The following is an 11,610-nucleotide window of genomic DNA, read 5'->3' as shown; positions in this document are numbered from 1 at the left end:
GGAGCCAGATAGGAGGAGCTTTGGGGGGTCAGCTAGTAGGAGTGGGTGGTGGTCAACTAGTAGTAGTGGAGCCAGATAGCAGGAGCTTTGGGGGGTCAGCTAGTAGGAGTGGGTGGTGGTCAACTAGTAGTAGTGGAGCCAGATAGCAGGAGCTTTGGGGGGTCAGCTAGTAGGAGTGGGTGGTGGTCAACTAGTAGTAGTGGAGCCAGATAGCAGGAGCTTTGGGGGGTCAGCTAGTAGGAGTGGGTGGTGGTCAACTAGTAGTAGTGGAGCCAGATAGCAGGAGCTTTGGGGGGTCAGCTAGTAGGAGTGGGTGGTGGTCAACTAGTAGTAGTGGAGCCAGATAGCAGGAGCTTTGGGGGGTCAGCTAGTAGAAGTGGGTGGTGGTCAACTAGCAGGAGTGGTGGGGTCAACTAGCAGGAGTGGTGGGGTCAACTAGCAGTGGTGGGGTAAACTATAGCAGAAAAAGTAGGGTGAGCTGGCAGGAGTCGTTGATGTCAGCTTATAAGGAGTGATGGACCCGCAAAGTTGATGCTCAGTACCTCGCGTAAGTCAGTCCATGGTCTCTACACTGAAGATGGCCCAACCGAATGCGACTGCGGGGAGGACCAGACTATGGGACATCTCCTGGAATGCCCCCTATTACCAGAGCCATGCAGCCCTGGAGACCTTGAGGCTTTCAACCACCGTGCCAGGTCCTGCGTGCTGCAGTGGCTAGGCCGAGTGTAGTGTAGTGACCCGAGAAGAAGAAGAAGTCTATGGTCAAAGGGTAGTAAGCCGTCGCATCGCACTGCGTGTGTATAACGTGGCAGCAGCTACGCATCCCCGGGCTGTGGTGGCGTTGTCATGGCAATGATCGGTCGGTGTACTACGGCTACGCCACCTGGTGGCCATTGTTAGTGTAAGAAGTGATATCGGTTTCCCGCCTCTTGTCCCCCCTCTCTCTGTTTTTCTGTCTGTCTGACTTTCTTTCTCTCTCTGTGTGTGTCTCTCTCGCTCTCTCTCTCTCTCTCTCTCTCTCCAGGTATGCGTGTTTCCCCTCTCTCGCGCTCGCTGTCTCACTATCTGGTTTCATTGTTATCGATACTATCATACCAATTAGGCGAGGCTAATTTAATATGCAGTACTATTGAGCAAGGAGTATTATATTACTAGGGCCCCCCACATTCGTGTTGAGAAGGGGATGGAAATATTCGCATTACCTCGTAACTGTGAGAGAATTTAATACCGCTAGGTATTCAAAACTGAAAGAGCATTGTGCGGAAATTTGACACGTAGTAGGTTATCCGGTTTCCCATATAGAGACTGTTGTTAAAGTAATTAACTAATTATTGCGAGAGTTTTCCAGTGTTTTCCCCACTTTCATGATACCTACCGTTATTGCTTGAGTAACAGCAATTGTCTAGAGTAACGATAAAATGCCGTAGAACCTTGGTATTCACCAAATCATGCACGGTTACAATTTTGCGTTCTGTTTGCTGTTTACGTTGCATCTCTCGGACTTTCTCGGCGCTAGGCGAGACATCTATTCACGGTGCAAAGTAAATGGGGTAATGCATACCGGTCGGCACCGGTAGAAATGCAGGTCAGCAGTGTAACAACAGAGGCTTCATACTAGCGGTAACAGCAGTGTATACTATAGCCGGGCGTAAAAGTCGTGTTATTAAGAAGCTTGTGGATTACCAGTCCAGATCAGTCGAACCGGAGATGAAAATGACAGAAAGTCGCTCTGAATTATTGGACATAAAAGTCAATAAGATTTACCACACAGAATTGCACGGCTTTTGCTTAATTATGCACTTGTTTGAAGCGGCCATTTGTATTTTGGATTGTCGCAATACGATAATATCCGGAGGCTGGTATGATGTGGTCAATTCATTTTTCTATGGCGGTAACTGCATAAAATCTTAGCGTTTTTAATGTTGTGTAATCAGTGATGTCTTCCGCTGTCAGGTGAGACTAAATTCAGCTGCGGATTGAGTGTTTCTGAGCAAAAATCTCGCAATACTTCATTTAAGGCGTTTTTTAGTTGGAACAGAGGTGTTGTAGTTACATGGGTAGGGCGACTTTTACAACCGCACACGACAGTGACTGTGCGTGTGTGTGTGTGTGTGTGTGTGTGTGTGTTGTGTGCGTGTGTGTGCGTGTGCGGCGTGCGTAGTGCGTGCGTGCGTTGGGTGTGTGCGTGCGTCGTGCGTGCGTGCGTGCGTGCGTGCGTGCGTGCGTGTGTGTGTGTATCGACGACTCCTCATAATTCAATGTTGTATGTAGTAGTTGTAGTACACGATCGATGCGCCAAGGTGGGAGTGAGTAGATGTCCCTTCCTTTGGGCGGAACTTCCGGGAAGGCGCAGACAAGCGAGGGAACCAATCTGCTATCAGCTTTACTTCTTGGTGGTCGATATCTGGCGGTGCGAATCGTTCCCCGAACTTCAGTCAATAATTTCGGTAATCAACGCGAGCGCAGTCGTTTTTAGAGCGTGTACACACAAAGTCGAATGTCTTTGCAAACGATTTCGAATGTTTTTGCTATCTCTTGTTTGAGAATGTGGCAGGTATGTGTCTGCGCGCGTGCGTGCGTGCGTGCGTGCGTGTGTGCATCTATGCGCACGTACATGTGTGTGTATTCCAGCCATAGCGGTGTGAAAATAATCAGCAAGTTGTTTTTGCGTCAATCCTCGGCAGACACTGTGTGTCTACACGCATCGTATTACCTACCGGTATTGAACGTAACGTGTCCGATTGCGCTTACCGTACTTACTTTGGTCTGGGTTGGGGTAGTATGAGACAGTAGGCACGTAGGCGCATTGATTGGCTTGGGTAGTAGGGGGGTGTGATGTTATGATTCGGCTACTAGTAATATTATGTTGGACAAGCCACAATGTTTGTAAACTAATGAAATGCATGTTATACTTATTTGACAGGTGTAAAAAATGGGTAGTGAACACCAGAAGAGCTGATTTATACCAATATTTATGAGAGTATCTTAACCGAAATAGGCAACTGTGCGCTCATCATTTCGAGGACAACCAATTTATGAACACAACACATGCAAAATTAGTGTGGAATGCTATCCTCACTATATTCAATGTGCCAAATCCGCCTCAGAAAATATAGTCATCCAGACCTTTTCCTGCCAAGAGATCCCTTCCATGTCATCAAGAGTACATAATAGGTGATAATCTCCTATTATGTACTCTGGATGTCATCCAACTGCTACTCCAGCAAGCAAGAAAAGAAACTGTATATATATATATATTTATATATATACTAGCGGGATACCCGGCGTTGCCCGCTGAAATCAGTGGGTCAAAGAGTCGTTTTTGTTTTTTATCGTAAAAATGGCGGCGCGTATGCAGCGGTCCATCCTACTACCGCTTTAATAAATTTCGGATTTAATTCGTGGTATGCGAATTACCCCACCCTGCGGCTGCCAGCGCATTCCGCTGTCAGTACTGTGTAAGCATGTACGTTAACCCCTGCCCCCCCTCCCCCGAAACTGACATTGCCGACGGTAGAGGTCCAGTGGAAAGCAGCACGGGTTATCTGTATTAATCTGTATTAGTTATCTGTATTTGATTGCGTGTACATTTGTCGATGTCGAAATGCTTTATTCATCGCTTTATGTAATTTTATCAGTGTTTTATTTCAGTGTTTGGTGGATATATATATAAAGAAAAACGTGACTAGGAGGGGGGCAACATAACTTTGATCACGTCTCTTTGTGATTCACGTTACCGCGTCTCACAATCTCATATCTCTCGCGCTTGCTGGACTGTCGTCACTAACGCGTGTTTATCGTGACTGCGGAACGTTTGCCGCCCCTCCCCCCAAAAACAAACACGGACGTTATTGTCGTTTTCGCTACACTTCAAAGTAATCGTGCATCTGGCGGGTGACCGCCCGTGCAACATCACACACGCCAGCACAATGAATTGATCGCACCTAGAGTTGAACTTCTGCGGTTGTGTCGTAATTACTGGTGAGTGAGAGCAGCACACTACTTCCCGCCCGGTAAGGCCAGACGCAGACGAACGCGCGAGCGCAGCATAGCCCGTGTGTGCCGAGATGTTCGGTTCAGACGTTTGAATAAATAAATAAGATGTGTTGATAGGACGCGCCAGTCGGCAGCGCGCTACGATAAGGCGCGCGCATTCGTGACTGGAAACACAATCGCACAGCGAGAGCGCATTCGCAATTATTCACGCGAATGTTTAGGTATTCACTAGAAACATTGAATAAATAAACAACGCTGTGGTGGCGGCGGCGTCGGCGGCGGTGATGATGGTGGCAGGTCGAATCGCCGCCAGGTGGCGGGTGCACGTTCAAATGCGCAGCGTTGGCGTGCGTTTCTGTACCATACACGGCGAGCAGTATACGTGGCAGAACTATTTCAACAAGGCGCCGCCTTTTTCGCTGCACGGGCGCCGGTCTTTCTCTTTGCCAAGTTACCGCCGCCAGAAGATTTCGGTAGAATAGTCTCGTAAACTAATGCGCTAGTAGCGACGTAACGGCCCGTCTACTTCCCCCACATCCACCACGTCGCTTTAAACGAGACTGACTCCGACAGTCGTCGTTTGCATCAGCAACGACGCGTGATCGCAGACGTTCGGAGTCAGTCTATAGCTCAGAATGCAAAACGAAACGAAAGAATATTGCAAGGAACGCCGGAGCGAACTCTCTGTGGAAATGCGGCGGCAAGAACTGCTGCTGCTGCTACGTCGGCAGAGAGTTTCGTCGACTGTAACAGCAGTCATTTAACAGTCTGGTGCTCCAGTGGGAATTGTTTCGTAATCTCACGCGGCGGCAGAGGCAGAGGCAGCGGCGGCGGCGGCGGCGGCGGCAGCGGCGGCAGTCGTTGGGCGCTCTTTCACGAAATTGGAAAGTCTCTCTTGCGACGGAAGTGCAATAGCCTCCGTCTCGCGTCGACATCTACTGTTACGACGCGGCGTCCGTTACCGCGTGACGTCATATGTTACCGCGTAACGTTGGATGTTATCGCGTGACGTCAGATGTTACCGCGTGACCTCGGATGTTACCGCGTGACGTTGGATGTTATCGCGTGACGTCAGATGTCACCGCGTGACGTCAGATGTTACCGCGTGAGGTCAGATGTTACCGCTTGTGGTGAAATGCTATACCGTGTCATCAAATCTGGCAGCATGATGCTGCAACATCATACTATATAGCGTTGAATATCTAGTCCCTATGCCTGTCGTCGCAGCATGCCAGGCAGTTCAACATGGTGTCAGGCGTCACGGCATGATATCGACAGTGACAGCATCCCGTCTGTGAATGCAACATGATACCTGTCATTATTATAACATGATGTATTGTGAGATGATGTGTACTACCTATCGTCATGTTATATGCCGGTGACACAGTTACTCGATTGTGGTTCTCGTGGTATGCGTAGCACGCTGCTACACGATCTGTTTATTCTTCTTAATTTGGTGGACACGGTGTTATGGTTATATCGACTTTTAGATGATTTGAAGACGTTGCTGCTGATTCTGCAATGAAGGAATATCGCAACCCGATAATGTTCCAATCTGATGTTAATTTCTTTCGTTTCATGGTCAAAATATGTTCACTGAGATGCCTATGTTGCAGTTTTTATCATAGTCCAGATGAAAGGAAAACAGGGTGAAAAAAAATCGTCATTTTCGTAGCCCCTTTAGCTTTCGGATTGGATTTTACGGCCTCGCCTCTATCGAATTTGGGGGTCGTTGTCGGTCACTGCGTGTGTAAACCCGAGTAACTCAAACAAATCTTTCTCTGGGTGAAAAACATAGCAGGAGGCGATATATATCAAATGCGCTTCCCCCCGCGCGCGATTCCTCCCCGCAGTTCGCCGCGGTTATGTTTAATGCGTAGATGTCACCAGCGATAGTTCCCATGTGCAGATGATGTATTTTCAGCTGTAAGTTGTAGCTATGTGTACGTACTTACGGCCGAGCAAGCGGCGTGGCGCGAGCAGCAGGCAGGGTGTACGCGTGCCGTGCCGCCGCCGCCGCGGAAGCAGAGCAAGGGAGGCATGCAGCGCGATTCGATGATTGAAGTCACATTATGCTGGCGTCAGTGAGTGGTCGTGTCTGCAGCCGAGCCGGGGTAGAGAGAGAGAGAGAGAGAGAGAGAGAGAGACAGCTAGAGCACTGTGCCAGCGCGGATGACAATTTAGTAACCACGGGTTTCTGTAGTATATAGAGAACCCCCCCCCCACACACACACGCGCGCGCCATCTTTTCCTACACACGCACAAGCGCACATCGTGGACGTGTTCCTAACCGATAGGATATCGTAGGGCGCAGTTTGGACGAGCCGAGAAATTATTTCGAACAAATTGCGTGCGTGGTACGTGTGCGCGTGCGAGCGTGCGTGCGTGCGGGCGTGTGGGTGCGTGCGGGCGTGTGGGTGTGCAGTTGCTTCGGTAGTCACCCAGCTGTCGTGTCCTGGTTAATATACTATCTCGCCGAGGCAAAAGCTTGTTAAAAAAAACCTGTTTGAATGCCCCTGGATCTCTCCGCGACTGTTCCCACCTGCGATCAGGGGGTGGGAGGGGAAGACGTCTTCTACCAGCAGCAAGCAAAACGAACCGTAAGAACTAAGAAAAGTACAGCGCTCTGGTGAGAGTTCGTCGCCAGGAGTATGCATGCATGCCGGTGCTGCTCGCTGCGAGCGAGCCATGGCACAAGTCAGCCAGAAGTCAATCATCGACCAGCGAGTGCGCCCGCGCGCTCGGGCGGCGAGGGTTCGAGCGAAGGCTCGGCGAAAACGGAATAATGCCTCAGACTACGCGGTGCCATTCTTATCTCCCCCCTGCATCTGGCCGTGCCCAGTGGTTATAAATAACAGGAGCCATTAGGCCGCCGGTCCGGCTAGTTGTGACTGAACCAGTCTCTCGTTGCGTTGAAACATGTTTCGCTCTCTCTCTCGCTGCGGTAAGGTACAGCAGCAGCGGCAGCGGCTGCACTCAGCAGCGAGCGAGCGAGCGAGCGAGGGAGCGCAGTGTGTAGCGCGGGGGTTGGCGCTGGTAGCTAAGCCTGCATTCGCCCACAGAGAGCGAGTCTTTTCCCCCGCTGCGTGGCGTGATTCCTGTTGGCCCCAATCTGAAAATGGATCCTACAGTTGAACGAGCGATTTTCTGATGTGTAGCCTGCTGATGGTTGCCTTCAGTGATATTGTAGTCGTCAGGGGTCATCGGAGAAGTCACGCTGGATATTCTTCGAGCCATATATCGCACGCGACGTTAATAGTTAGACAGTAATGAAAGCTGGCAGTCTTGCTGGTTATCGTTTGAACGAACCCCATAATATATCCCTATGCTAATCCTAACCCGACCCCACCAATATAAACTACCCGGGTTGAGTCCCCAGTTTTTGTGCACAGGGAGGCGTACGTAGACCCCCGTTTAGCTGTCGTGTAAATGAAATACGTCGCATACGTTCTAGCCTCGTTTAGTTTATACATCCGCTATCATCATCGCCAACCTTTCATCTCAGCACGTATGTAAGAAACGACAGTATATACATATGTATTATATATATATATACATATATATATATATATACATATATAAGATAAATTTAAAAATAGAAATAGGTGTCAAAATTTTATTACGCGAGCTTTCGAGAACATATGTCTCTTTGTCAGGCGACAGCAACAGAATATATAATATATATAATATATTGCAATGAACTATCGTCTGCCTGTCGTCGTGTAGTACCTGCTGGCTGATGCACCTGCCACGAATTGTACTTCGCCGTGTCGCACTCAGGACGTCGACGCCGCTATTGGTTTAAAACGCGTCGCTGTGCGTTGTCGTCGTCGTCGTCGTCGTCGTCGGCGACAGCGGCGGCGGCACGCGGGCGGCGCGGGATGCCTGCCGCGTGCATTTAATATTAAAACGAACGGCGACGCAATCAATACGCTGCATCGCAGACACGTGGATTGATGGTGGCGGCGGGGGGGGGGGCAGTGTTCGTTCAGCGCCCGTTCTTTGGTTGGTGTCGACACTGGCATAACAATGTAAATGACAGCCACCACCCTCAGCGCCAGTCACGGTCCGCTGACCGACGACATGCGCGCGCGTGCGTGCGTGTGTGCGTGCGTGCGTGCGTGCGTGTGCGTGGAGCTGTTGTTTAAAATCGCCGAGTAAAAATAGTGAACGCATTCTTGGTCGAATCCGACCGGTACCGACACGCCGTGAAGTTTCGACAGTTTGGCCAGTGTGTGTGTGTATGTACGTGTGTGCGAGCGTGTATGTGTATGTATGTATACGTGTGTGCATGTATGTATGTATACGTGCGTGCGCGTGTGTTTATGTGTGTGCGATTGTGTGCGGCTCTGATGGATTGTGTCATCACCGGCGCGACCGGTAATAATATGACACGAATGTTGTTGTCGTCAGGGTCCTGTCATGTTCCGCCGCCTCTCGTGTGTCATTGAACTCCGTTACGTCTACGTCTTGTGCGTGCGTGCACGCATGTGTGCCCGCGTGCGTGTGTGTATGAGTATCTCTAGGCAGGTGCGTTCGTGTGTGTGCGCGTGTGTGTGTGGGTGTGGGTGGCTGCATAGCATCATGTTGATCCTTTCTACCCGCTCGCGCAGTTTATTGCTATGTAAAACATTGCCCGCTTTCGTAAAGTACATGTTGATGGTTTTAAAACCGCGTTCATCTGTTTCTTGTTAAGCCGACTGCCCGCCTATGTTGTTATAACGCAACAACCGAGGACCGCACTTTGAGTGTTTGAATAGCGATTTCTAGCAATCCCGCGGTTTGTCGTCGTTTACTTGATGCATTAAAAAACAGCTAATCGACGTAAGAATATAAAACGCAACAGGCGCGTCGTTATGCTATCCTACTTATTTCTCTACTCCGTGTTTTCTTGTTCCACGCGTGATTACTTCAGTGGAGATATGTAACGTTTACTGGGCGTGCGTTGCCTGCTTTTCGGCGGCTCCCCCTTTCTGTCTCGCCCGCTCTTATTTCGCCCTCTCTTTCTCTCTACCTATCCGTCTATCTCTCCTCTCTCTCTCCCCCTGTCCCTCTCTCTCCTTTCTCTCTCGTACTCTTCCTCTCTCTCTCTCTCGCGTATATTTGCAACCTGTTGTTGGCCGCAACACTCACCGTTCTCTCGCGCGCTCTCTCTCTCTCTCTCTCTCTCGTTCTCCTCGCCTCCCTTCGCTCCTTTCTCTCTCGTTCTCTTCCTCTCTCGTTCTCTCTCCTCTCTCGCTCGCTCTCTCTTTTTCACTCTCTCTCTCCACCTCCCTCTCTGTTGTTCGCGTGCATTTGCAGCCTGTTGTTGCCCGCAATACTCAGCGTTCTCTCTCTCTCGTTCGCTTGCAGACTGTGAGAATTCCGACTCGACGCCGCGCAGCCACCACCACTGGTGCACGATCGCCTACTGGGAGCATACGAGCCGCGTCGGTCGCCACCTACAGGTCTACAACCCCAGCATCAGCGTTTACTCGCACCTACCTCACACCGACGGCATGTGCCTTAGGATACTGCAGAACGAGCAGTGCAGCGGCGGCGGCGGCGGCGGTCACGATATAAAACCACGATATGAAACTACGGTATGAAACCACGGAATGAAACCACAATATAAGGCCACGATATGAAATCAGGTTGTAAAACCACGGAATGAAAACACGATATAAGGCCACGATAAGAAATCAGGCTGTGAAACCACGATATCAAACCACGATATAAAAACACGACATAAGCCTACGAGATAAAACCATGATATGAAACTACGATATGAAACTACGACAAGAAAACGCGATATAAAACCACGATATGAAACTACGGTATAAAACCACGAAACGAAATCACGGAATAAAACCACAATATAAAACCAGAGTATTAAACCACGTTGTGAAACCACGATCTCAAACCACGATATGAAACTACGGTATGAAACCACGGTATTAAACTACGATATGAAACTACGGTATAGAACCACAAACCACGGAATGAAACCAGAATATAAAACCCCGACATGAAACCCCGATATGATACCATGATATCAAATAACGATATGAAGCCATGATATGAAATCACGATATAAAACCACGATATGAAACTACGGTATGAAATCATGGTATGAAATCACGGAATGAAACCACGCTATAAGGCCACGATATGAAAACGTGATATAAAACCACGATATGAAACTACGATATGAAACCGCGACATAAAACCGCGATATGAAACGACGCGCTCGAATAATTGCTTGCTTTGACTTCAGAACATAGAGAGGCGAGAGTCCGCACGCACCAACCTCGGGGCTGGTAGTACTGCATAGTAATACGATTTCTACGCGGTGGGTGAAGGTTAATGCGGCGAGAAAGCGTAAACGTCTTGAGCCGCGACGGCGAGCTGAAATAAATCCATAAACAATCAGTTCACCGCGTAGCATATATGTATGAATAATACGCAGCACTCGTGCCTGGCAAACTCGTGTAGCGTGGTTTCTATAAGCGCTAGAAGCGGATAGCTCGAAGGTGCCATTCGCGTTCGAGGTTGCACGGTTAACCAGCGGTTTCAGCTCTAACTTGCACGGACATCTAAACCGTATACGAGCACTGTCAATCAGTGCTGATTCTCTATAGGTAAACTGACACGCGCAAACTCGCTTTAGTTGCTCTCTCTCTCTCTCTCTCTCTCTCTCTCTCTCTCTCTCTCTCTCTCTCTCTCTCTCTCTCTCTCTCTCTCTCTCTCTCGCTCTCCCTTCGTTACAAAATATCTTCGCAGAGCTAATCTGGAGGGTCAACAGCACGTAATTTCGGGGACCGATGGGCGGTTGGGCGGAGACCTAGAGGCGAGCGTTGCGCATTTAATCACGGAGGATTCGGAAGAGCAAGTCAAAGCCAAGGCAAAACGACGTCACAGGCTATCGAATCTTTGCACATGTTGTTCGTGTTTCTTTGTTTTTGTCGTTCTTGTTTATTGTTTGGATGGAGCTTCATTTTTTGCGTTTGCGTGTAAACGATATTAATTTGCTTCGAGGAGCAGGTACATAAGTTAGACTGCTCCATCTCTGTGTCGTATAGCAACAGCGGGTACACGCGCTTACATCCATACGTATATACAGCTCATGTCGAGTGACGTAGGACCAGTCTATATAAGTGGCAATGGATGCTAATCAGCAGCATGCTTCTAATGAATGAAAGGACACAATTTTCGTTAAAATAAAAATTTTGTAAATTCTAACAAAACATAATGACACGATGCCAGTGTCTTTGAAAGCTTGTTTTCTGCATGTTTTAAAGGGTAGGGCCTATCTATTACGCACATGCTTATGTGAAATATGTATATATATATATATATATATATATATATATATATATATATTTAAGTACATCTACGCCGCCTGCAAGCCTGCACACACATACATACACACACAACGTACATGTGCAACCATACATACATAACAAATGGTCGAATGCACGTACACGTGCGCGCGCACGCACGCACGCACGCACGCACCACGCATGCATGCATGCATGCACCGCGTACATACACAGCGGAGAGACACTACACGAGTTGCAGTTTCTGTTTAACATCGCCATCGTGAGCTTACAGAAATGAGCGGTCTCCGAATGA

The 11,610-nt window shown here is 48.9% G+C and overlaps 1 protein-coding gene across 1 annotated transcript in view; it reads left to right on the top strand.

The window, feature by feature from the left end:
- The window catches only part of LOC106820680 (mothers against decapentaplegic homolog 6-like), a 26,428-nt gene extending 16,844 nt beyond the window's left edge, over positions 1–9,584 (top strand). Inside the window, exon 4 of the mRNA XM_014825182.1 lies at positions 9,349–9,584. Within this exon, the coding sequence (XP_014680668.1) occupies positions 9,349–9,584 (236 nt within the window). The remainder of the gene's footprint in view (positions 1–9,348) is intronic.
- The last annotated feature ends 2,026 nt before the right edge of the window (positions 9,585–11,610 follow it).

This window comes from Priapulus caudatus, unplaced genomic scaffold (assembly GCF_000485595.1).
Source record: "Priapulus caudatus unplaced genomic scaffold, Priapulus_caudatus-5.0.1 Scaffold43, whole genome shotgun sequence".
NCBI classification, from domain to species: Eukaryota; Metazoa; Priapulida; class Priapulimorpha; order Priapulimorphida; family Priapulidae; genus Priapulus; species Priapulus caudatus.
Note: the sequence above shows the minus strand (reverse complement) of the source record. Positions and strands in the feature narration are given on the sequence as shown.